The sequence below is a fragment of the Otolemur garnettii genome, unplaced genomic scaffold (assembly GCF_000181295.1).
Source record: "Otolemur garnettii isolate 467f Iridium unplaced genomic scaffold, OtoGar3 scaffold00011, whole genome shotgun sequence".
Lineage (NCBI taxonomy): Eukaryota > Metazoa > Chordata > Mammalia > Primates > Galagidae > Otolemur > Otolemur garnettii.
In genome coordinates this window covers 19,481,525-19,508,951 of record NW_003852406.1, presented here as the reverse complement: position 1 = coordinate 19,508,951, position 27,427 = coordinate 19,481,525, and the positions used below count along the sequence as shown (strand labels likewise).

General features: G+C 48.5%; 1 protein-coding gene across 1 annotated transcript in view; it reads right to left on the bottom strand.

Annotated features, from left to right (window-relative positions):
• SMAD3 (SMAD family member 3) overlaps positions 1-26,871 on the bottom strand; it is a 117,445-nt gene extending 90,574 nt beyond the window's left edge. Inside the window, exon 1 of the mRNA XM_012801929.2 lies at positions 26,153-26,871. Coding sequence (XP_012657383.1) covers positions 26,153-26,358 — 206 coding nt within the window. The 5' untranslated portion in view covers positions 26,359-26,871. The remainder of the gene's footprint in view (positions 1-26,152) is intronic.
• Between the last annotated feature and the right edge of the window lie 556 nt (positions 26,872-27,427).

Below are 27,427 nucleotides of genomic sequence, written 5' to 3'. Positions count from 1 at the left end.
GCCACATGCTCATGAAACGAGACGCTACTGAAGACACTCTTCCACGACTATCCTGTCCTTTGCTGACCAATCTAAAGCCATATTAGCTTGAGCTCCCACGCTCAGATGCACTAGGTCTGAGAAATGTCCACTAGAGGCTCCAATATTGAAACGCAAATAAGATCTGGATTTAAAGACTTGATGGACTGGAAGATCTTTCTGAGGCTGTCACACTGTGTGACAGCTCCTTTGTAAAGAAGGGAGGCAAGCAGCCAGCCATCCTTTGATGTGGTTAATGCCAATGGAAGGGAGGAAAGGACCAACCAACCATTTACCAGTTATCAGAACGGGGCCAAACACTGAGCAAGGCCTTGTTCACGCCTTAACTCAACCTTACATCAACCCTAAGAGACAGGTGTCATTTATCCCCATTCTACTACTGTAGAAACTACATCTCAGAGAAGTGATGTGACTTAACCAAGACCTGCCCAGCCAGCTCAGGTTGATCTCTCTGGACTTACCACCACCACTAAGACCCCCACCCCATGAGGCCCTGCTGTTTCCACCCAGAGGATGGGTAAGAAAGCTGGGTTACAACTCAAGGGCATGTAAGCCAAGAAAAAAAGAGAGCATTTCTGGCTCCAAATGCTCCAGTACCTCAAGTCAGGAGAAGCTTGCCAAGGCTTAAACAAAGGATGAAAGCAAAGGCTTCTTTGGGACATACGTTAAATGTATGTGACCATATCTCTGCCTACATCAGCGCAGCCCCATGCATTCCCTAAAAGCCTGTAAAGCAGACCTCAGGTAATTACGACCCTCAAATCAACCCTGGCCACATTACAAGTAATGTATATTTATAAAGTTAAAAGCTCAGGTTCTGCCTCCAACACAGTTATTTACAGTCATTAGGACCTGCCTGGGCAGGCCCTGGGTGCCATGCTATCACACCCCATCTGCCTGGCCACAGCCTTCTCCCCGGGGTAGCAATTCTGAGCAAAGCTTGAACAGTAAGATTGCTTTGTGGTGAGTCTGCCTTAGAAGGTAGCCAGTAAATAGCCTCAGCCCTGCCCAGGAAGAGCTGCTGGTTGGGATAGTGCCCAGTGACCCCAAACGCAGGGTCAGAGATTTCACTTCCCACCTTGACATCACTTCTAGTTGCAACCCAAGCAGTAGAGGAATGTTAGTTGGCTGGAGGATGACAATATCCTCTGACCTCCATCACACCTCAGGCCACCCCACACAGGCATCCTCTACCTGCCCTGAAGACCCCTCCATGGGATGGGGACGCTAGGGGTGCTGGTCTGGGAAGCACCCTGGTGTCACACAAAGATCCCTAGGCCAGAAACACGCGAGATGGGTTCAGATGCCCTTGCCTGGGTCGCCTCAGGTAAACCCCTGGCCTTCCTCAGGCATTTCAGCAGAGGCACCAGTCAACTTCCTAGTCACCGGCAGTGCGTGGTGGTCAGTCCTCCCACTGGTCCAAGAGGTTTCTTTCAGGTGCTGCCAGAGGCGAGAAGACAGGAAGGACGGGCTGCCTGTGTCCTTCAGGTAACCAGGGCTGTGGTGCATTAAACCAACCTGTGAGCCACCAGAGCCTTTCCCCGGTTCCTCTTTCCCTTCTCAGCAGTGGCTACTCTCTGGGCGGCTGAGGCAAAGCGGGCCTCTGTGCCTCAGGATTGAGTTTGCTTACATCCTTCCTCTTCAGCTATTTGAGCCTCAGCTACTTCTTGTTACACTCCCTGCTTGACAGGCTGCTGGGAGGATGGAGAGAGAAGCTCGCCTTCCCCTAGGGCTGCTGGCGTGGTGATCCACCCACCGTGCCTGCTCTCCCTGACAAAGCCTGACTGAGTGCTCACTGAGCCGGGAGTGGGATGAGAGGCTTGTGAAGGCGGCAAGGCCAGGACTGGGCCCTGGTGGAGGTGTGGGCCCTATAGGCTTTCTATTCACAGGCCCACGGAGGTGTTTGTGGCACTTTTTGTCTCTATCATCCCAGCTGATCTGCACTGTGGTGAGTGAGGGAGGCACAGTGGAGATTTTACAGAACAGGAGGGTTGAGTGATACGTCCAGAACACACAGCCAGCACGGGAAATCCTCAGACCAGGGCTCTTCCCCCTTTATCGAGTGGCCAGACAGGAGCACCAAGACAGTAGCAGCCACAGGATCCGATTAGTACCACTAATAAAAACAGGCACAGGGAAGGTAAGTGTGACTCTAGGTACCAAACTCAGTCCAATCCTCCTATCAACTCAAAAAATGCCGCAAGCCCCCACGCATACATCACTGATTTTCAGACCACACAACTCATGTACAGCACAGGGACTGACTCTCCAGAGCCCTGAAGTGGGCTGCTGTTGCCACACTTCCTCTCCCAAAGCTGCAGGAGAAGACCCCGCAGGCATAGAACAGTGTGCTTTACTGCCTTTAATCCTTGTAGCAACCCCATGTTTGATATTTTTACCTGTTAAACAAAAGAGGAAAGAAGAATCCCATTAAGAAGTTAAGACAAAGGGGAGGCTTGATCCCCACAGGGAGTAGCCGTGGGGTCTTACGCCTTTTCTGCTCCAACACCTCGCTGTACATGAAACTCCCAGCCCCCAGCTCCCTTGGTATCCCACTCCAAACTTCAACATGGGCAGTGCCACCTACAACCATGGTTCTCAGACCGTAATGACCATTGGAACCCCTTGGAGCGCTTTGAACATGGCAATCACTGCTAAGCTTTCTGATCTGAGAGGTCGGGGGTGGGGGGGACCTGAGACCCTACATTTCTAATAGGTCCTCTGGCGATGCTGACGCTGCTAGCTGGGACCATACTTTGAGAACTGCCTATTTATCACACTTAAAGTGCTCACCCAACAGTTGGGAATGGGTAAGCTACGTATACCACAGTTATTTGACAAAATATGTATAATTATGAAGGCCATGAGAGGGTGTGGGGAGCTGCTGCTAACAATAAGGCATGCACCCCATGCCGATCCCCATCCCGGGTGCCTGTGACCCATCCCTCACCTTCCTGTGTTCTGCTCTGTCTCTCCAGGACCGCCCGGGGCTTCCCAGGCCCAATCCCAGGGGCATCTGGCAGGTTAGCACAGCAGGGGGAGTGCTAAGAGGAGGAGGAAAGGACTGGGAACCTCTCCCCTCTCTCCTGATCCGACCTCAGGCAAGCATTTTCAGAAGCAGCTCTACCTGCTCTGGACACCAGGGCCCCACCCCCACACTCTGCAAACCATTCCCTTGGTCCCTCCAGCCTAACAGCAGCAATGGCTTCCTGCCAAGCTCTGGGTCACCTCGCCTTCCCATGCCTGGCTCCTCAGCTGTTTTACCACCTGTGTAACCAAGGCCCCGTGTTAAATTCCCTTTGTGGTAAACACTTGATATAGTTCCTCCTTTCCTGGTTAGACGCTCACAGATACACTCTGATTGCAGCTATAAAAAATGTTTATGCAAATGGACAATTCTAGAAGGTAATATGAAAAGAATTGAAAAGTAAAATTATAAAGGTTTCTCTCCCCCCTCAAATATTAGAAGACTGTCAGTTTTGTATTATTAACTATTAACAGGTAACTGATGCCCAGTATACAAGTGGGGAGGAAACAAAGGTCCTTATGAGGACCAGGTTAGGAGCCATGGATCCATGACAACAAATCTAAGGAGACCAATCCCTGTACTTTCATTTCTGAAAACACCTAATTTTGGAGAAACCATGGCCACAGCCACAATGATACTACATTCCCCCTGAAAGTACTGGCTGGTTATCTGGGGTGAGTGACTCACTTGGTGAAGAGGTCACATAATGTATCACCGCAACACCGTATCCTCAGCCTCCGGGGAAGGGCAGGTTACTGGCAACCCCCCAAACCACCTTTAGCCATTTGTTACTATGGAAGCAGGTCCTATCTTTCCTGCCAGGCTTTGGCCTGGAAACCATCAGGGAAATCCCTCCAGAGGAGCCGGGGGCCTGGAGACTGCTATGGGAACAGGAACCATACGCAAGGATATGTTCCTTGCGGGTAAGAGGCCTTCGCTCAGCCATGGCCCCAAGCACTACGGCAGCAAAGTGTGTGCACTAGGGTGCTGAAGGGAGGAAGGTGCCATCTTCCTTTTCCAAAATAAAAAGAAACAGACTCCATGAAACCAGATGGCGACAATGCAATAAAGGGTACTGGATTCCTGCGCTGGAGCTGAGAGCCCTAAAATGAACAGTCTTCTCCACTGAGCTCAAAACTGAATCCCATGGCAGGTAATCAAGAGCTCAAGAAGGGAAGGAGGGGCTTGGCCTTGGACCCCACACAGGCTGTTGTTCCGTTTACAATATTTTAGCCTGAAACACTGCAGAAAACAGACGAGAAGGCTTACCACTGTCGTGGGTTATTTTCACGCTCAAGCCAAAGCTGAATTAAAGCCCCAGAAAACAGAGAGGCAGGGGTGCTGGGGAGTGGGGATTGTAGAAGGGAGAGGCATCCAGGGCTTTAAAGCATTGGTTCTCAACCTTCCTGATGCTATGGCCCTTTAATACAGTTCCTGAGGGTCACAACCCATAGGTTGAGAACTGCTGCTTTAAAGGGAATGTGAGTCTACTTTCCAAAACCTCCAGTGGAACAGCTCAGCATCTGATCCATACTCCTGCCAAGCACAGTTGAAAAACCAGGATTCAATTTAGGATGGCTCATTATCAGGCCCTGTAAGCCAGCCTCAAAAAGGCTCACCACTCTGGCCCATTCTCTTCTCCCCAAGAATTCACATCACCCCTGGTGTTGGTGGCCAGGGTGAAGGTAACAGCTAATGGCCAGGCTGTGAGCAAAAAAACAAGTACCCCAGATTCATTCAAAGACAAGCAAAGAAAGACTCTGGCTTAGGATCAAGATACCTTGACTAACCCCCAGCTTTGCCACTAAATTCACTGGATGGTCTTGGGCAAATCGTTGTACCTCTCAAGGTCTATTTTCCCATCTGTCAATGATGCAGTTGGACTAGGTGACCTGTCGAGTAACTTCTGAGCTAGGAAGTAACTATGTGACAGAAACCCCTCCACAGCTGGTGCAGGAGATGGAAGTACCCGTTGAGGTTGGAAGAGCTGAAGTGACTGTCTTAAGAGCCCACAGCTATGAAGTAGCAATGTTGGGATTTTTAGCAAAATCTGACTCTGACTCCCTGTTCTTCCTAAGACACCAGGAGCAGCACCAAGATTTTAAGTGCTCTATTCCTTCAAAGTTCACCTCTTAGTCATGTAAAACAGGAAGGCTCTACCTTGAGCAGGATGAACTCCAATTCCACCTGCTCCTGGAGTCACCTCTTATCACCACCTCAGGGCGCTACTTCCCTTGACCTGGGTCTCCTCCTTCCTCCTGCACACTGGCCCATGCTCCTATGAGGGGGACAGAGCATGCGCAAGCCAGGCCTTTGGAAGAGCATGACCCTCAGGAAGCAGGAGCCTGTGTGGCTTTGGAGGTGAGCACAGCAAACCCCAATGCCACCACTGATTGCTGCTAATGCCGCTTTTCCATTCAGCCCTGGCTTTCTCATCCACCATGTCCAGCTGGTGCTACCTGCCTCCTAACTGTGCCCTGGGCCAAGTCCCTCATTCTCCCCAGGCCTCCACTTGCTCATCTAGACTAGCACCTACGTCTGGGAGTGGTCATAGAGATGACATGGAATCAAAGTGCTTTGTAAACCATAAAGTGCTGGACCCAGGAAAGTCATAGTGTTTCCCCTTTCCCAGTGATGGCAGTTGGAAAACAATTCATCATTCTCAGAGGGCCGTAGAGAGCACGCACATGCCTGCACGCACACATCTGCCAGGTGCGTTGATTTCTGAGGCAACACAGTACTGTCAAAGAACTGGAGGACGGGCTCGGTCCCTGCTGCTGCACAGTACAAACCGTCCCTGATTGCCTACAAGATGGGGACATGACCACTTGCCCCATCCCCACCCAGAGCTGCTGTACAGACAAAGCAACAGGAAAGTGCGGGGCGCAGTATAAAGTGTGCTGCACGTCACCCCACCAGGAGGCTGAAGATGAAGAATAGCACAGATGGAAGGAAATTTGGCTTATTTTCCTGCCATTCAAAATCATCAAGGGGCTCATAGAGAAAAAGAAAACAACAAGGAGAGAGAAGGATGGATAGTCTGTTGAAAAAACAGTAAGATAGCAGGAGTGCTCTGGCAGGGAGAGCAGACAGGGGGGTGAGCCTGGGTTTTCGAGGTACCCCTTTCATCACTCTGGGGTCTCTGAATCTGCCCTTTCTAGAAGCAACAGCTCAAAGCAGCCACCACACCCCCCACCAAAAAGCCCACTTTGCTAGAGAAAGGTGCTGGGTGTGCGCACACGCAGAACTGCTGGCTTTGTGCCAGACGCTTCATGTGGGGTCTTCTGGGAACTGTGCGGTCAGGGCACTCCTCCCTTCTGGGCTCTCTTTGTTGAGAGAAGGGTTGCCCTGACAAAGGTCCCAGGTCAGCCCTGTCTACCCCACATGCTCCCAGCGTCCCCTTCTTACCCCAGAACAGCTGTTCCCTCCCGCTCGGGGGCAGAATTCTGAAATAGCCTTCCTAGCAGCACTGAACTAAAACTGGGATGAAAAAGCAGCAAAACACAACCCATGTTTCCTTCACTGCCACCCGCACTGATCAGGGCCTGGATGGCTCTGCTGCACCACAAGAGGGGTGCTTTTGAGTACTCCCCTGCCTTTCACATGTTTTTACACTGGTCCACCCCATAGGGCTTCCTTCCCTACCAGCCACCCTCCCTCACCTCCCCCCATCCCCCAAATAAAGCTAAGACAGAAAAACAGGGAGGAACCATGTAGCCCCAGCTAATGTAGTGAGTGCCCATCCTCCAAGCCACAGTCTCCCAGGAGAATTCGTCTCAAGTTTGGGGCTGGGGGCAGCAACATAGGAAAAGGAGGACCAGAGTCAATCAACCTCAGACCACAATTACCGAGGGGAGGATGTTCCTCCTATGATAAAGATGATACTGGAATAAACTAACAAATGCCCATCCCCTTCCCACTCCACTCAAGATTTCTATTTTTATTCTTCCAGATGAGGAGGAGTGATCATGTCTGAGCTGCCAATCAGCTGGGCTAGAGCAACGCTTAAGAACTCCCCAAATCTAAACCCCAGCTTCCAAAGGGCTGGGCTTGCTCCACCCACTTCAGGCTGGGCTGGCATCACAGCAAAAACAATTTCAAAGCACAGAGACCATAAACACAAAATTAAAAGGTAAAGTAAAAAGGGAGGAGATGTTTACTGGAAACTTAAGTTCTGCTGCCCAGAAAATATAGGTCTTTTTTTAAACACACACACACACACATAATGCCTCTGCCGCCAGCCCTTAAGAAGTATGTACTATGCTCGATAAAGGGCTTTTTTCTTATCTGTCCCTGATTACACTCGGCTTGTGACCATGAAACCTGAAATAATTACCCACAGAGAACTGAAAACCTTGGCCACAATCAGAGCCTAACAAAGACCATCCTACTGATGATCACACAACTTGCTCACAGGGCAAACTTGAGTATTCTGATGTACAAATAATCACTCCCATCCATACCAGAAATGCAGCCACCACTGAAAGTACCTACCGAAACCAAGAACAATCATATTACATGGTATTTTGGGGTCCAGAGAGAAAGGACTTTCCAACCGAAACTATGCAGGAAATTAAGGTAAGCAGATGGTAATCATCAAAGCAGGGATGTGGCAAAGAACACCCCCCTCCCTTGCAGGAAAAGAAAAAAGCAGTGGAAAATTTATTCCTAAAAGTGGAGAATTTTCATGAGAGCAAAACCATAAAGTCATTCTTGCTTAGCAATGGCATACCCACAGGGGCTTCACCCCCAGAGACACCACATCACACCAGAGGGGAGAAGACGCCCTCAATCTGACAATGGGGCCCCATGTCTCTGTTTTGCTAGGTGAGCCCCGTGTCCCAGTCCCCTTTCCATGGCCCCTCCTTTTGCTTGGCCACGCACAAAGGCCTTCATCATTACCAACTGATACTTGTTTATCAAATTCCCAGTAAGATCCTAAGCTCTCTGAGGGCAGGGGCCATGTTTTCCATTTCTGAGTGCTCTGCTCAGCCTCACAAATGTTTGTTAGTGGACAGATTCCTCATTTGTCTGAAAAACAGTAATCTACATCTGGCATCTGTGTCTACACCTGCATCTCAAACCTTGTCATTTTAAAAAGCTCCCCCACCGGCTCGGCGCCTATAGCTCAACCGGCTAAGGCGCCAGCCACGTACACCTAAGGTGGCAGGTTCAAATCCCCAGCCCGGACCCGCCAAACAACAATGATGGCTGCAACCAAAAAATAGCCGGGCGTTGTGGCGGGCGCCTGTGGTCCCAGCTACTTGGGAGGCGGAGGCAGGAGACTCGATTGAGCCCAGGAGTTGGAGGTTGCTGTGAGCTGTAATGCCACGGCACTCTGCCCAGGGGGACAGCTTGAGGCTCTGTCTCAAAAAAAAAAAAAAAAAAAAAAAAAAAAAGCTCCCCCACCCCTTTCATCTGTGAAACCCCTTGAAGTTAATCGGAATTGACAAGTCCTCTTCTCCCCGGTGCCTCGTTTTCCTACTACTGAAATAAGCCCACTCCTCTCCCTGACTGATCGAGTCCCACTGGGCTGCCCTTTCCCACTTTGACCTTTTCCATTAGCATATTAACCCAGACAGCTGTGCCTCATCACATTTCTTAGGCTGTAGGAAGTGATTCTCTGCAGGGAACCTTGAATCCCTGGGCCCAAGCAGGGAGTGTTCAGATGCTCTCAACCAAAGACAGGGACACTTTCACCAATGCATCAGGGAATCACACACACACCTACACCCTTTTTGCAGCCCCTATAATGTATGGGGCCAATGCCAAAGATGTGACACTGAGCTATGTCAGCGTTGGCTGAGGCCACTGACTTAGGTTCATGAAAAGAAGTGTGGGTATGTGTAATGGCCTGTTTAATCCACTCCTGCTCCACCCCCTCCACTTAGGACTCTGAGTTTCCTGAGCAGAAATAACCAACTACAGATGGTCCCACTAGTTCAAAGATGTTGAGAAACCACTGACCCAGAGATATGAGAGAACTGGGGCTCTACACCTCAGGGCAACTACTCACCAACGGCAGCCGTGATTACCAAATCAACACACTTTCAGAACCTAGAACTTTTTCTCCTTCTCTGCGCATGTGCTTTCTATTTTTTGTTAACCAACCACTATCACTTTCCGCCCAGAACAGATGCTTGTAACACTGAACCACAGCTTTACATAAAAGCATCCACGTCTGTAATTCTCAATCCTGGCTACATAACACAATCACCTAGAGAATTTTAAAAATACTGATTCCCCAGGCTCAACCTGTAAAAATTCTGAGGGGTGGTCAGAGCATCAGAATTTTCCTAAGCAGCCAAAATTGAGAACCTTCTATGGTGACCTCCCCATCACCAATTTTGAACCACAAGGGATGAAGAATCCCAGTGGTCACAGCTCACCTCTAACCCCACCTCCTTCCAACCTGTCCTCAACTGCAAGTCTCCTCCTACCCCCTAGAGTAAATGTACAGTGATTATGAAACTATCCGAATGAGTAACAGAGTCATTTCTTTGAATGCAAATATAGGAATTAGAAATTTTAAGGTGGAAGAAACTTCAAAATCTTGCTAAGTCAATGCCTTCAGTTTGTATCAGAGGAAACCAGGGGCGGAGGTAGCAAAGTGACTCATCCAAGGTCACAAAGCTGGTTCACAATGAGCCAGGCCTAGAACCCAGCTCTTCTGCCTCTAATTCTCTCTCTTTCACACCACAGAGAGCTCCTACAGTGACAGACACTGAAAAAAAAGAACCGGTCAATTATCTATATGCTTTCAGAGGTCATCCTCAAATGGCTTCAGCTCTGAAAGGCTCAGTCTCCTCCCTGGTCTTAAAACAAAGGAGGGCAGAGACGGTGCTTCTCTTTAAAGATCCCTGAGCACGCGCTGATCCAATCGTAATCCTTAAAGAATATATTTGTTAGCTGGCTGAGGTTCATGGAAAAAGCCATTAGCATAGAGAGTCTAACCCAGTTTTGAAAGGGCACTCTGTTGAGCTGTGGGACTGAGAGACTGAAGCCAGCAGTGGATTCTGGTTTCTTGTGGATAAGAGAGACCTGATTGTTGGTTTCAAAATCTCTAACCAACCTGTGAACACGTTTCCCTTCCTTCCTGTATTTTTATGGCACCGCAGTTGGAACACAGCTGGTGCTTAGAAGCACAGGAAACCTTTGCTTGGGGCTAAAGGTTTTTGGTCTTTGCCTACAGACTGATTTCCCCTAAGCCCTGGAATAGGTTCTCAGGTGAGGGCTCATTTCACCATGATGCTCAACGGGGGACAAGAGCACACACAACTGTCCAGATCAACAGTGCACCCACCACTCCTGAACCACAGTGCCTGGCAGCACCACCATCAACAAAAGTAGCTCAGTAAATACCTGATAAATTAAGCAATGATGATGGCCACCAAGAAGGTCACTAAGAAACAGGCCACCTCTGAAGGCAGAACATCAGATGAAGACTTAGATTTGTCCTCCAGGAAAATACGTGCATTCTGAAAATAGCAAAAGGCAAGAAACCAAGGAAGAGAGTTCAGAGAGGTGTCACAAAATATTATATCTGATATAGACCTTTGAGATTCTCCTTTCGAGTTTATTATTTTGTAGATGAGGAGACCAATACCCAGACGGTCAAGGTGACATTGCCAGAGTCATCAACTCTACCAGTTAGAGTGGGCAAAGGGCCTCAGCCTTTCCCAGAAAATAGGACCCCGAGTTCACAGTTACTTAGTGTCGGGTTTAATTTGTTCAGTTCCTGACTATACACTTTACTGAACCTGGGGGGCTCCAGTAATGATGAAGATGAGGACCAGAGTAGATTATGGGAGGAGAAATAAGAAGATATGGCCCAAGTTCAATTTCAGGTATTGCAAGGATGTTGAGGTACGTGTATTGCTGTCCAGAGAGCAGCTGGAGCCAAGGGTTTCTAGCTCTCGAGAAACACAGATCTGGAAGTTATCCCCCACAATAGTTATAAATGAAACCCAGGGAAGGCGGATGAAATCTGAACCGCCGTTCTGACTCAGCCCAGCGGGATAGAACAATGTCCAGCATATGGTTTGATTTTCTCATCACTGAAGTTAAAGCAGATAGTGAAAAAATAAAAATAAAAAACACAGTGGCCAAAAGATGACATTCAAAAAGACCCTTGGATCAAAGCCCTTTTGTTAAGTACTGTTATTTCATCCCCTCCCAACGGTAACCACTTCCCACATGAACCCCAGTAAGGCAACCGTGTAGCCCACAAGAGAGATAGAAGTATGACCACACTTCCCTCTTATAAACAGGCGATGGTAAACATCTGAGGCCACTGGTCCACAGCAGTGGTTAAACAAAGGTTTGGGGGCACCCTGGAATGGCTGGCAGGGCGTCCATCTCCCCACACGCTGATGCGCCCTCTGTCAGTGGTGAACTTGCACCATCACCTTCAGAACTGAAGGTGAACAAACAGAACCAGCCTCACACTGAGGCTGCTTAGTCTGGTTTCACAACCAGGCTCACCTGGCCACTGCTTCTGGAAACTGAAGAATTTTCAAGGAAAGTAGATGCTTTGGTGCCAGGCCTACAAGCCAAGGTGCCTCTGTACGCCGGACCGCACAAGGAGGGGAGGAGGATGATTTCCCGTGTTTACTGACGTGTCGACCCCACCCCACACCAAACCCTACCCTCGGATCAATAGTGCTGATAGATTTCTTGATTTTTTTTCTTTCTTAAAACAATCAAAGCAAAAACTGCAACTCTTTGAATCAAGCAAGAAAAACAGGCAAAACCTCAAAAACCTCTTTAATTAGCTTCGAGATGTTCCCAGGGGTCCTAAGTTACCCCATCCACTACATCAATAGGAAAATAAAACAAGAGGTCTTAAGCAGGTTCTGTTTTCTCTGAATTGGAGTGGAAGAGCATTTATTTGCAGGCCTGAAGTAGTCATTTGCTCACGGTGACAGGAAGACTCAAGGGTATTCCATGACTGCAGAAAGTTCCATCAGAAAATGGCAAACATTTATGTCAGCTGGTACTTTGTTTTTAACCACGAAACATTTATAGAAGTTTTATTTCTTCACATATATGCTTTCAGAGAAAGTTTCCAGCAGATTCAAAGCAAGTGAGACACACAAAGACGCTAAACTTGCAATTAGATTGCATATGGTTGTGAAGCTAGAATACCGCAAGAACCTTTAGAAAATTTCCCCTGGGGGGAAGAGGCTGTTAGCTCTGTGCCCTGCCCCCAGGCCATAGTCAAGTGCAAGTTGTTATCTTCACTTTGTCAACCGGAAAATAAGGCAAGTGGAGGGGTAGAGACAGAAATCTGAACTCCCTGAAAGGACGAGGCACGGGGCACAAAGTGTATGGTCCTCAAGCACTATAGTCGGAGGCCCGAGAGTCCCTTGGTGACTCTCACTCCCATCTAATTCCTTGAGCTCCAATTTAACACCCTCTTCCAAAGCTGCCAAAGCCACAAAAGACCACTACAAGCCATCTATGAGATGCTCCAAACACAGTTACACAATTGTCTCTCTGCCTCAACCATGAGCTCCATGAAGGCAGCAACTGGTCTCCGGCTAGTTTACCATCATATCCTCAGAAATTAGCAAGACACCTGCAGGAATTCACTCAAAAAAGGAAAACAGCAATCAGCAAGTAGTGATGAAAATGTACTAAGAGCCCAGCATTGTCTTAAGCACCCTAATGAGTCAAAGGAATAGCCTGACATAACTTCAAGAGGCTTGTGACAATTCATTATTTCTGTCGCAGACTGCACGTGACACAGACTGGCCAATGAGATGCCAGGAGGCTCTGGGGAAAGGTGTTCTTCCTAAAGAGATTCCCCCCATCCCTTGCCCCACTGCCTCACAAGAACCAAAGACTCAAGGAGAAGCAGCCCTTTTCTGCCTTTGGCTGCAACTGTTGCCTTCTGGGCTGAAGACAGCAAGGCAGACAGATGGCTCCTGAGTCTTTCTGATGCCTGGAACCTCTCAGACTTCTCAGGGATAACAAGCCCTCATACAACTGAAGCTGTTCACTGGGACTCGGGTTACTTTCAGCCCAAGGCATCCCGATCCAGGAGTCTGGCCCCTGATACAGACTGTGGGATGGATCAGAGAGGCAAGGAGGCAAATGGCCTCCTGTAGGATCCAGGCAGGAGGGACTGCAGGCCTCAGCTGTGGAGGAGAGGGAGACCATGGCAAGGAGATGGAACCTTCTAACCTCACCCACAAGACAGCCTAGGCATCCTGAAGCCAGGGCTCTGTTCCCACCGTGATTCTATGATGAACTGGAACATAAATAATTAATACTCTCCTCCCGTGCCCACCCCCACACATGCCTCCTTGTGTCTGTGGGGTAACAAAAGGGGAAGTGCCTCTTGTTCTATTTTTAAGGCCCAGCTGAGCCACAAAGTCTAACGACCAGAGCACCGCAGTATCAGCTGAAGTTCTCCAAACAGGTGCCAAGTTTGGGTGGAATTTACATTTCGCTTTTCTCAGCCTGCAACCGTTCCTCTTGGTCACTCCTGCTGCTCCTCCTTGGAGCTCACCAGACAGGGCCTGGCCTGCGGCAACAGTTATGGTTGAAGAGTTGAGAGAACTCAAGTCCCTCTCCAGACTTCCAATAAATTATTGGGGCAAGTGAAAAAAGGAAGAGGTTTGGACAATCATGAAAACAACCCTTGAGAGCACAGAGCAGGGGTGAGACAGTGCGGCCTCTGCATGCTCTCTGCAGAATTCCACTGGGGGGGGTTATCTGGGGCCATGTGCACATTCCATGCACTGACCACAGTCAAAGAGAAAGAAAAGGCATGCTTGCTGTTATTTTTAATTCCTTCCTCAATGCCTTCCAAAATTCTTCAGCAGAAGGATTATCCACTAAACTTTCACTGCTCCCAGCCAGTAGTATCCTTGAGGCCTCAGCTAAAATGAAGAACAGAAGTCAGCTCCCAGAAGAAATCTCTGCTCCTGGCCATTTTGCATCTTCCAAGTTGCACTGGATCTAGTGGCATCTCCTGAGTTTCAAAGGGACAGGGCCTGAAGATGGTGCAGAGCCACATGAATGCTCTGGCCACCCTTCCCGATTGGCGCCCCCCACCTGCCCTTAAATGCCCAACCTCCATCTCCACCTCTCTCTCTCTTCCCTTCAGAGCAGCCATCAGCACAGCCAAAGTCCCCTAACTTCCACACCAGTTAATTAAGAGCTCTAGTGTTAATTTTACCATGTTAGATTATCCCTAAGGTCTCATCTAGCTTTAATATATTATGTTGCCAACCTAGGGCAAGACCGTGGGCAAGTCCCTTTACTCAGAATGGCAGTCAATAATTAGCACAGTCCCTTCCACATTTGAGCTACTGATTGGGAACTGGCTGATTCAATTCCTTCACTTACCCCACCATCACTGACATAGAGGCAGGGTGACTAGTGACTCAGGTTTACCTGGACAGTCCAGGTTTATGCCCATTATCTGGCCATAATTATTAACAGTGTCACTGTCTTTCATTTCATTAGAAATGTCCTTGTTTGTGTGACAAATTATTAAATAGTATATCGTCACCTTAGATTCTAGAAGGGGTAGAGCTTCAGAGGCAAATCCAGCTCTACCCCTTATCATGAGATCCAAAGGCACTTACCTAAGTATTCTAAACTTTGTTTTTCTCATTTACAAAATAAGAGTGATGGTATCAACTTCATGGCTTTTTTATAATGATGAGAACAGCAACCCCTTCTTAGGGAGCTAAGTGGCAGAGTGCAGAGAACTGGGGTCAGGAACTTCAGACCTGAGTTCAGACTCCTGTTCTACTACTGATCCCTCAAAGCCTCGGCCTCCTCCTGTGTAAGCGTAGCTAACCCATCTTTTCCAGAATACTGTAGGTGAGTAAGATCAACCAGTGGACTGCATATAGTCAGCACATAGCTCTCAATCCATGCAGCAGGTACCAGGAGTGGGCTTAAGGTGACCTGCCAACAGTCAGCACTGCTGACTCAACCTTCTTCTAACTCAAATCCTTGCACAACACCAAGAGCAACAGCCCACCAAAGCTTCTAGTGCAAGGTACCAGAGCATGGGTGCCCCAAGTTCACATTCCACTTGAATTTTGTGCGTTATTTATCATTTTCTCTACGGTCTCTGTGAAAAATCTGGGTGTGAACTTGAAAGTCTTAACTCCACAGTCTGTCAGAAAGGATTCTGGCAATATTACAGAGCTGTGCGTCACCAATAATAGGTGATGTGGTGTAATATTTTACATCTTGCAACGTTCTTTTAATGCATAAATAACTTCAACAAGCCTACTGAGGGAGGTTATTATTTTATGGAGGAGGAAAGAGACACTCAAAGAAGTTAAGTGACTTGTCCTCGGTCACCATTGCAGCAAGCAGGGGAGCAGGAACTTGAACCTAGGGCATTCCTGCTGCCCCTCATCTCACCTTCAGCATAATGTTTCTAGCAGCATTTTCCAAAATGGTCCATGAATTAGAATCAGTCTATGGACACAAAACTCAATCTTTTAAAAAACTATGAATTTAAAAAAGCTGACTCTTACACCCACTTACCAAGTGGCGAATAGGATTTATTTCTGTTTGCTCTCAATGATAAAATAAATGAACAACACTGATTTAAATAGACTATTTTGCCCTCTTGTTAAGCACTATATTCTGTTCTTAATACACTTATATCATGCTATGGGTCTGCAGAAGAGAATTTAGGTATTTTCACCCACTGCACTGTGGTCTGGAATCAGAAAGCCTGGCCTAGACGGTCGTGAGTGAGGAGATGAAAGGCACTGTGTCAGGTGCAGGGAAGACAGATGCCTGGGTCTAACCAGGAGGCCTTTGTGTGGGGGAGACCAGGTTCCCACATGGGGCCCAGCAACACTCCACTTAATTTCCCAGGGAATCCATGTCAAGAGGCTGACATGACTCACCGGCTAATTACCTGAACACTTGGGCTCCCAGAGCCCTCCTGGCTGAACAACGTGTCTTCTCTCCTGACAGCGAACAAAACACTATTTTCAACCTGGTCCAGACATAGCCTAAAGCTATCCACATGGTGGTGTAAGGGATTATGACTCTGACCTGGATAACTCGGGCAGAAAACCTGCTGTTATTGGCCACAGAGTGGAGGGAGGAAATGAAATATGAAAGGACAAAATGGTGACTTTAGCCTTGCTTCTTCCTTACTCCGGACACTACAGAGCAAGATCCAAATGCCAAGCTTGGCTGGCCAAAGCCCTTGGCAGTATCTTTCTCCAGTCCCTCGCTAGCCACTCCTTCTTCCACACTCTGGCCACTCTGTCCTGCCTTCCCTAGACACCAGGCCCTTCCAAGCTGTGGCCCATGGTCCATGCTACCTCTCACCTCCACTTCTACACTCTTATCCAGCCTTCAAAGTCCTGCTCAAGCATCACCTCCTCTGTGAAGCCTACTGATAGCTCCAGAAAGCGAGCTGTTCTTCCTCTGAGCTCTCAAACAACATTTTGTTCAACCTCTACTACAGAGTCTCTCTCTTAGGCCCACCGTAGCTGTGGTTACTGGAGTCTCCTTCTGCTTTGGAGCAGTTCAGAGATATGATTTCATCTCTATATCCTTTGGCACTCAATAAATGTTTCTGACAAACAATTGCACATCCAGTGGTCTAGCTCTCTGCTCTATGGTCAGAATAGGCAGCTGCAATATGCAGCAACTTCTCCCTGATCCACCTTTAATTCACTCTGGCCTGAGTGCGGGGTGAGGGAAATCCCCGTGAATGTCTCCAAAAGCCTGTCTATGGAATGGTGCCACCTGGGCTGGGCCTCAGTTGTGACCACACACCTAGACGCAGAAAAATTTTAGCAGAAAAATAGGCCTGCTCCTATCACAGGTGGATCCCAGAGCAAGAGTAGATATGAAGGCCTTACTCACCAAATATCGTATTTAAAAGACAAATATCAAGGCAACAGTTGAACAGAATGTATTCTATCATCCTACTCTGACAAATGCCTTAATGCCACCTGCAAGTCAACCCTTGAATTTAGAATTTTCTGATTCTTTGGTCTCACAAGGAAATGTAGAGGCTCTAGAACCACTCTCGATCTCAGCCCACCCCCAGCACCACTCCACACTTCAAGGACCTCATACGCAGCTATGCAGACTCCCCGGGATACACAGCTGAGCCCCAGCTGATTTGCCCACCCTCTCACCCCTTGGGCTGACAGGTACACACACCATCCAAGGTCAACAGCTCCTAGCTCGATGACATGAGGAAGAGGCCCATGCAGCCCTGGAAGCAGGCTCAAGACACTGGGGCAGGAAACTGAAGGGCTGAGCCCTTGAACGTGGTCTAGATGGACCTGCCCCTTAGTCCTACAGCTTCCTTTCCACATGAAGAGGGGCACAGCCAGGTGGAGGGCCAAAGCATGGCCCTCTAAGCATGAGCTCCCTCTTGCACCTATCCAAAGGCAGGCCAGGGTACCATCACCATGTCCAGGTCATTTCAGAGCCATGACTTTCTGGAGCTGATCATTCTCACTTAATAGCCAAGCCAACTGGTGAGGTGGTACTTCAGGGAGAGCCGGAACTGCCTTCCAACTCAGCCCCAAAACAAAAAATACCAGCAACAATAAACACCATGCCCTTCCACGTACTTACGGGCAGCTATCAGTGACAAGCGCGTGAGTCACAGCATTTCTGCTTCAGGATCCTACCCATCCCCCGCGCCAGGAGCACTGATTCATCAAAGTTTGTTTTCAGTACTATTATTTTTAGTCAGCTAAACAATTTTGAAAAATGATGATAGGGGCTCGGCGCCTATAGCTCAGCCGGCTAAGGCGCCAGCCACGTACACCTAAGGTGGCGGGTTTGAATCCCCAGTCCGGAACCGCCAAACAACAATGATGGCTGCAACCAAAAAAAAAAAAAAAAAAATAGCCGGGCGTTGTGGTGGGCGCCTGTGGTCCCAGCTACTTGGGAGGCGGAGGCAGGAGACTCGCTTGAGCCCAGGAGTTGGAGGTTGCTGTGAGCTGTAATGCCATGGCACTCTACCCAGGGGGACAGCTTGAGGCTCTGTCTCAAAAAAAAAAAAAAAAAAAAAAAAAAAAAAAAAAAAAAAGAAAAATGATGATAGGGAAGGTGAGGAGGGAGGGCAGAACCACCTAAGAATATGAACTGTTTCTCTTTGAATAGCTGCTGTGTCCACAAGTGGCACTGTCCTATGCTCTTTGTGCCTATGTGCTGATCCTTTTACTACTTAAACTGAGGCTCTCCAAATGTGAGTGTAGAGAGCAAGGGAGGGAGGAACCTCTACTGGAGTCCACTAACACTGTCAGTCACATCTCTCCTGTGAAAGGGAAAATGAATGTTTTCACTGCACACCTACTACGTGCTATGGGCTACAAATATCAGCCATGGACTTGGAGCTATCCTATGTCATTGCAATTGATTTATATGAGGTAGGTGGTTCCATCCCCATTTTACAGATGAGCAAACTGGAGCTCAGCAACTTGAAGCAAATGTCCCCAAAGTTCCCACACTCAAACCCAGACCTGTCAAGATGCAAGGGTCTTTCTGCCTTGCCGTGATTTCCTGTTCTCCCCCTCCCCTGCTCTCCTAGTAATATTTGAAAAACCTGTTTGGGTAGAGAGAAATGGCCACACACAAAATTTAAAGGAGCAGCAGAACAAACTGTCTGCCCTCCCAATGGGCTTAGAGAAATCAGGTGCGCCTTGGGTCTGAATTCGAGGAGGATAAGAGAAATTTTACAAGAGGGAAGATTTGAACCAAAAGGAAAAACCCAATTTCCATCACCAGCGCCTGCTTTCAGCCACTTGTAACTACTCAAAAAGTCCTTTCTGGATCCATTACTCCACATTTGGGCTTAACCCAGAGGTGATTTTTTAAGGAAAAAATGCCTTTTGGCATTTTTGAGCTGTGACAGTATAAAAACAGACCTTAAAAAACACACACCCCAAAGACATTACTATATTCAAAAGTCCAATTTAAAAAAAAGAAACGGTGACACCTCACAGCTACAACTTGGCCTGGCAGTTTGTGATGCAACACTGAGCGGCAAAAGGGACCAGACTGAAAACACTGTAGGTTTCAAAGGCAAACTCGCACATGGTGTTTCTTCAACAATACTTGAGTCCTAAACTCCCAACAAAGCACTCAAGAGAAAAACTCACCAGATGTAAGCAGGGAGACCCATGTGATACTGAAAAAGAACTACTGCAGAGGAAACTCACTTTTCATTTCCTTGCTGGGGTTTAAACTTGTAACCTCCACACTGCCAAACAAAAGGCTCATGCTTACGCAATCGAGTGTAGCCTTTCTTTATATAGATGCTTGAAAATAAATAAAGGAAGCTTCCTGGGTAAACTTTGACATATGAGCAAACATTTTCCACAGGTATCCTCTATAATACTCACCTCTTACATTTAACCATTTTTAGGCATCTGTGGTCATTAGTTTAAGTAAACTTCCTGCTCTAAGAAAAGCCAAAAATAGCAACAAAGGAAGAAAAATTGCTCACTGCATCTCAAAACACACAGCCTCTGTCTTTATCCTAGCATTTGGTTATTTTTATATTCCTTTGTAGTTCAATTTCACTAATTTAGACCCACGGGGTAAGGACGAGGCAGGGAGGAGAGGGAGAAATAACCAAACTTGAAGGCTGCATTAGAGCTTTCACTGATGTCAGTTAATTGGCACCAGGCTGATAGGGGCTTGAACCATTAATAATTAAGAAAGATCTGTGATTCATTGACCAAGTAGATGTGTGCAAATAGGAGCTTCTAAAATGCTTGCCTGGAGACCAACAGACTCTCCAACAGAGCTTATCTAGCCCACTGTTCACTGTTGTGAACATCTGAGGCCCAGAGGAAAAAGAGTGACTTGTCGTGCATCACATAGCTAATCAGAAACAGGCACAGATCTAGAACCTATCCAGGTCTGCTAGCTCCTGCCTCCAAAATGACCCCTCAAAGTTCATTTAGTAGTGATGTTTCCTCAGTAGTGTTTATGGGGAGAAAAGACCTGCTACACAAATTTTTAGTCTAGTCCAGAATTAGCCAAACTTCTTAATTAATAGGCTCCTACTGTGTTTTCATTCTAAACGGAGTCTCTCTGTCAAAACATTCTGCAGCAATGTGGCACTGTGGCAGGCTGCTGTTTACAGTAGGGGCCTCAAGAAACCAGCAGTGGATAGTATGACTTGTGCTATAGATTTGTTATTTCTCAAGCTGTTAATTAAAGGATAATGTTACACACACACACACACACACACACACACACACACAGAGTTGCTGTTGTCAGGGATCAATAAACAGTGGAGGGGAGGAGGACATGGTTGGGTTTTTTGGCACCAAGGAAACAGTATTTGCAAATTAGCTAAAGAGTGAACACATAAGCATTATTACTCCAAAGAACCCATGTTTCACAGCCAGTGGACTAGAAGCTACAGAAGGGCAGGGACAGTGCCTTATTCGTTATTTTGTCCCTGCTACCTAGCACAGGGTAATCTTGTACCTGGTAGGGGCATTAAAGGAAAGCATAAAAATGATTTGAACAAGCTCTCTGGGAATCTTCTTAGCTCTAAAATTTGGAATAGAGTAAAATTAGAAACCAGACTTCTGCAGGGTGAGCTTTGTATGGCAATTTCCAAACCACTGTGCTTAATTAAAATGGGGACACTGAAGGGTCCCTGGCCCAAAGACTTGTCAGTAGGCAACAGAAGGTCACAGCCCTCCTTAGGAAGGAGCCAGTCCTGTTCAGTACTGAACCAGCTGCTTACACCTGCACAAGGCTGGTGAACCTCCCAGGCCTCTGTGAGCTCAGCAGAAGCAGCCTTTTGAGGTGATCCTCTTGCCAGTCAACCCATCAACCCACACTATCAGATGTAGATTTGGATAAGGGAATAGGGCCTATTTTTGTTTTTTATCGGTCAATACAGCAGGCAAAGGAGACAAGGAAAAAAAGTTAATTAGGGCCATTCATGAGCCTGACTGAGAAAACTACATTCCAACCTTCAACAATTTAATTGCACTTTTAGGAGGTTGGGGAAAAGGTGGATGAAGAAGGTGGGAGAGTAAGGTAACAGGGAAATTAAGTCTGACTTCAATTTACAGCAAGCCCTGCTTGGTCCTTTTTATTCCAAAAAAGAGCTCACACAGAATAATAGCTGTATTGTGCATCAAATGGCATTTATAATCTCCTAATAAATTAACGAGTGAAAATTAATGGTTGCTCAGTCCATTAAATCGTGTTAATTTTATTTTCATTATAATAACACAGCAATCACAAGTTTATATTATTAAACCAATATTTATGTTTTTAGACTTATTTTAATTGGATTTCTTGATTTCATCAACTTCTTGCATTTCTCATCAGAACCTACTACTGCATTTTTTTTCTATTATTAAAATTGTCATTTAGAATTTCAGCCTTGAAAAGACTTTGAAAAAAATATATTACTGAAAGCTCTCCTGTCCATTCAGAAACTCAGGCACAGGGTATTTATTTTCAGTAAGTGTTCACCAAAGAAATGAAAGGCTCGGTCACACCAAAACTCTGAAATTCTAAGCAGCCACAGTCCTTTGCAACTTGTCCACTTTTTATTGATATTCTCTGTCATAGTCTGAGCTAGTATATCTAACGTTCCTGTTTCCACCAAGGACACCTGAATTTCAGGTTTATAATACTAAATCACCTTTTCCTTCAAACAGTAAAATACAGCACCCAAATCACTAGCCAATCAGGGAAAGTTATAAAGTGACATATTCAGAGCAGCACTCGGTTTCTTAAAAGATAAAGATGTCCTCACTCTTATGAGCAACTCTCCCCATGTACCGAAAAGTTCCATGATCATACTGCAGTCCAAAAATTCCCCTGGGATGATAACTCTTCTCTCTTCTTCCTTTTCCATCTCGCAGTGACTTGCCTCCCCTCTCCACCTCCTCCCACAGAGTTAACAGTCTGTCCCCAGATTGCCAGGCACTTTGTACATCCCTTGGCTGTAGCTCATGCCCTATTTCTTTGAGCAGGTATGTCTCCCACTCTCAACAGGGAGCTCCTTAAGTACAGGTGCCCTGCTTTGGTCGTCGTAAGTAGGTACTCAATAAATGTTTAATTCAATAATGAATGATGCAGACAGAAGGCTAAACATAACACTTAACATCTGTCAAGCTCTCTGGTTTACAAAATGTTTCACAGGCCTTATCACATCCTGATTTTATAGGTGCAGACATGAAGGCTCTAAAACTTAAATGGATTCCCAGATCCATCCAGGTAGCAAAACGGCAGCTGCAGGACTTGAATTCTGCATTTTTCCCCCCAGGGAAAACAGGTGGCTGCCTTTATTTTCTAACATAGTGATTTCTACAATACTTAAAAGGGACATCACAGCCCCCCCCCATCACGCCATACTAGATTTCATATTTCTAAAGGCTGCAAATAAGAAAGAATTTAGATACTCAAATGATGATCTATTCATGTTTCTCTTATTGAAGTGTAAGCTCCTCACAGGCAGGAATTTCTCAAATTTATTTCTATATCCTTTACCCCTGATGCCCCTAAAGACATGGGGCAATCTAACCTCTAACATTCACTTGTAAACTGCCAACAAGGGGCTGTCTACAACATGCATCAGGCCCAACATTCAACTTGCAGGTGCAAGCAGCTCGAAGTGGACGTCCCATGAGCTGCACCAGAGGGGTGCTGTGAGCATCAGCTGAGAAATTTGGGAGGGTTCCTGCAGCTTTGGTACCAGGTTTATCCCCAGAAGTCTGAAAAAGAAGTGTTAAAGAAGAGGATCTGTTTCCCTTCTCCCCATAGCGAAAGTAGTCTGGCAATGACCAAGGAGATAACAGGAGGAGTCTACACTACAAGGTCAGATGCACAGGGAGGGAGGAGATGACGTGTGTCACGATTAACATCTGCTTCAATTCTCCCATTTTTTCTTTGGACTTGGTACTTTGACACCAGAAGGCCCAAGAATTAACAGTTTGTTCCCAGATTGTCAGGCACTTTGTCTATCCCTTATTTATTGTGTTTTTCCCTCTTGGACAAACAATGCCTTAAACACAGTCCTCCTCTCAAATACTGGGCTGAAGCATGCACTCGTAGAAGCACAAGTTACCAGTCTACATCAGAAAACCAAGTTTTAAGTGTGCTTGGGCCTTTAATACTAACATAACATTCACCCACCCACTCTCCTTCCGTGGCAAATGCTTTGATTTCATTCTTGCAAACAGGTGAGGAAGGTCCCTGTAATTTCCAGTACTCAAGCAAGTGAGGAGTAATATGCTGTCATGAAACCTAAGTCCTGCCCATCCTGCTGGACCTCAGAGTATCCTCATAGCCCCTTTGTCAGTACATCTAAAGCAAGCTCTTACTTCTTCCTTGTCACCTATCTCTTTTACTTCCTTGGCATCAATAAGCCTCTATCATCCTAGCTTTTCTGGTAATTGAAACAGGTTAAAGCTGGTGTAACAGAGAAGCAAGCATGCAGTCTGGAGGTCCCTAGTATACATCTATAATTGCCAAATGTTGCTGCTGTTGCTGCTGCTAATGATTACATATTAGCCAAAACATTCTTGTCATAATCTCCTTTAGACTAAGAGCTCCTTAAACTCCAGAGTCCAGATCTTGCGGAGTATTAAGTACCCACTGCCCCACCCCACACACAGTGGGATGACTAAGTTAAACATTTTCCTTTGTCTACTTTCCAAAGCCCTAGTTCTAAAAGGCAGTGTGGAGAGAGCAGACAATTTGACAAGCAACACTGCAATCTATGGGATTTAGCAGTCACATCAATATCACTAGCATAAGGTCAGCTAGTCACTTCCCCAAGATGTGGCCTTTAGTTTTCAGCCCATGACCAAAACAGCAGCAGCTGTTGCCAAGGGAGACAAGGTGACCCAGAGGCGTGGGCACACAAATCCAAGGATGAAAATCCATCTTGTCTGGATCCACCCAAGCAATTGGGCTTCCCTAACTGAAGAAGGGGGGTGGGGGGACTGCTTTAGCGTTAGATCCTCTCCAGGCAAGCAGATGATATCCCAGTCCTAACAGAGTCATGGGACATGGGAAAGCCAGGGGAAAAGACTCCCTGGAACTCTCAGTAACATCATAAGCGTTCACAGAGGGCAAACTGCTACCAAGGCAAGACCGCTACTCCAATTTGTCACCAGCCCAGAGATTAAAGCAGTAACCTTAGCAACAAAGATCCACAGTGCCCACCCCAAGGTAACAGCTTTTGCATTCAGCCAAAAATTGATGCAGAACTTTCAAAACACAGAGGTGGCAGAAAGAGCATACTTGTAGGAACCCCATGTCTACTGTATGGTGCCCTTTCACCTCTCTCCTTTGAAGTTTTCTCAACTTAAAAAATGAGATAATCATAAGCCAAACAGATTTCTCTATTTTTCAGCCATTATTTGGTTGGTTTCTTTCTTTCTTTGAGGACCTCATAAAACCACGTAAAAGTGCTTTGTAAACTGTGAAACACTTTTCACAGCTGCTTGTTTTATAACTGATACCCCTTTTTTTCCCATTTCGATGTATAAAGCACTGATACTCAGCGCACCCAGGCAAGTAAGGAGAAGGTAAGTTTTTCAGACAGAGACCAAAGTATGACACTCACCCACCTTACCCTTCCAACCCTCATCAACGGATTAAAGAAGAATTAAGAACCAGAGCTGGGACCAAACACCAGGTCTCTCTGACCATCACATCTCACCACCTCCCCTGAAGTCTATTCTGGCTCCCTATCACAGGCCCAGAGCACAATTCCCAGACAGCATACTACCACCTATCCCCCTTTATTGGCTGGGCCCACCCAGTTTTTCCAAAAAAAAAATTCTTTTTTAAGTCAGCACTCCCACCATATGTGGCATTTATTTCCAGGGGAGGCCTGCTGGGAGTTTCTGTAGACAGATGTTGCTTTGTGCCTGCCTGACACGGCTGGCAACCCTTGCACAGCTGCCCCAAGCAGGTGGCCAAGGATTGGAGTCCACCCCTGGCCCAGGAGCAAGGATCACTGTCTCTTCAGAGCTCAAGCCCTGGGGGCCCTATACTCATTCCTCTACAGCCTGAGACCCCCACACACACACACACCTCCCCATATACACACTCCCCTGGTTCACAATCAGACTTCAAAGAGAGCTGAGAGGTAGAAACAGGAGGCCAAGGTGCTCCGCACCCCAATTCCCAGCCATAGACAGCTAAGCTAGGAAAGGCCCTGGGGAGTGAAGTCACTGACCCCTTCTATCAGCCATCTGTGAGCTCCCGCCCAACCTAGCTAGCACGCAAGGATAAGGATAAAGGACCGCCAGACAGATGGCAAAGCGCTTTTGGGAAAGAGGGCTCCACAGGAATGCAAGGGCCGATGCAAGGCCCACTTTGGGGTGTGTTTTGTTATCTGTCCAGCACTAGCCACTCCTCCCCTCCATCCGGCAACAACCTGCAATCTCTTAGACTAAAAGGAGGGCAAAACGAGTCCAGATGGGGAGTGGAAGATGGGGGAGAAGACCCTATTTTCTGCCACCGGTCTCTCCCATTTGAAAGTCAGAGCGCTGCACTGCAACTAAAGTACGTGCATGCACAGGGGCGGGAGACTGGCACAACCGAGTCTAAAAATACTCGATAAAAATGCTAATCCTGAAGGCAAAGAAAGAACGAAGAAGGAATCTGTCAATCACCAAGCAGGCTCCCCGCTCCTCACCCACAGCCCCAGCTGTACGGACTGCATTCCTATAGAGGAGGGAAGAAGTGGGGAGACCGGACTGAAGAGAAGAAAGGCAGAGACACCACCACCTCCACGAGCGCGGGCCGCGGGGGCGGGAGGCGGCGGCGGAGGAGGGGCTCCGGCCTGCGGAGCCAAACAAAGCGGGCCTCAACTTTCTAGCCCGCAGCTCCCCGGGGTGGCGGCGGCCAATTCCAGCAGCACCCCCACTTTCCCGAGGTGAAAAGCGAATGTGAAGTCTGGAAGTGATAGTGACTCGTGAAAGCCCCAGGTTCTCGACCTTTGCAAATCAGAGGTTTTGTTTGGGGTCCCCCCCAATCCCCTTCCTGCCCGCGCGCGCTCCACCCCTTACACACACACACACCCTCACACCCTCTCCGACCCCCCGGGCGGGCCCCCACCTGGGGATGGTGATGCACTTGGTATTGACGTTCTGAGTAGTGATGGCCTTCTCCAGCTCGTCCAGCTGCCCCGTCTTCTTGAGCTTCTTGACCAAACTCTTGACTGCCTTCTCACACCACTTCTCCTCCTGCCCGTTCTGCTCGCCCTTCTTCCAGCCCAGCAGGCGCTTCACGATCGGGGGGGTGAAAGGCAGGATGGACGACATGGCTGGGAAGGGCGTGCGGGCGGCGAGGGGCGCCCCCGGCGGGGCTGGGCTCGGCGAGACGCCTAGGGTACAGAGGAGAGCTCGGCCCGGGCCGATTGCGGCCGCCCAAACTTCGCCTCAACTCTCCGCGAACTTGCCAGTGCGCTGGGCCGGGCCGCGGCGCTGCAGCCTGAGGGGCTCGGCGCGCGGCCCTGCGGCCCCGAGCGGCTCTCCGGGCGGAGAGAAGGACCGTGGGGCGGGAGGCAGCAATGCCGGGTCGGGAAGGCCCCGAACGCGGGGCGGAGGCGGCGGCCGCGAGACTCGGAGTGGCAGCAGAAAGTTTGGGTTTCCGCACGGGGTTGCTGTTTGGGTGCCGCCTCCGGGAAGGAAAGTCCAACCCCCAGCCAAACTTCGCTCGCCTCGCTCGCTTTGATGCGCAGATCCCTCCGCCTCTGCGGCTTCGCCTCCCCGCTTCCCTCCTCCTCGCCGCTAGCCCGCTCGCTCGCTGGGCTGGCCGGGGCGTGCGCCACGCTCCCGCTCCCGCCAGCTCCCAGTCTGTGTTTCATGCAAATCCGCGTGCAACCGCTTTTCCAAGCGCTGTCGCCGCCCCCTCGCCGCCGGGGCTCCCCGCCTCCTCCCCCGCGCCCCACCGCCTTCTCCCGCGGGCGCCCTGCCCGCCCCCTGCTCCCGGGAGGGCGCCCGGCCGTCCCCCGCCCCGCGCCGAGCACGCCCACGTGGGCGACCGGGGACTGCGGCGGCCCTTGATGGAGCGCGCGGGACTCCGCGCGGCCCCGACCTGAAGTCTGGCGGGCGCGAGGAGGAAGTCCTGGGAAAGGAGCGGCCAGAGGGGCCCGGGGCGGGAAGGCCGAGCTTGGACAGTGGGGCCCGCTCCCGGAACCCACGTTCGGGAAGCTCAGTTGGAGTTGCCGGCCCGAGAGGGTTAGACTCGCAGCAGCGAGCGCCGGCCGGCCGAGGGCTGGCTGAACGCCCCGGAGAGGACCCGGGTCCTAGAGGGAGGTTGGAGGCCCAGGAAGTCGGCGCGCGCACTTTGGACTCGCGCTCGCGGATTCGGGTCAGAGGCCTTGGCCCG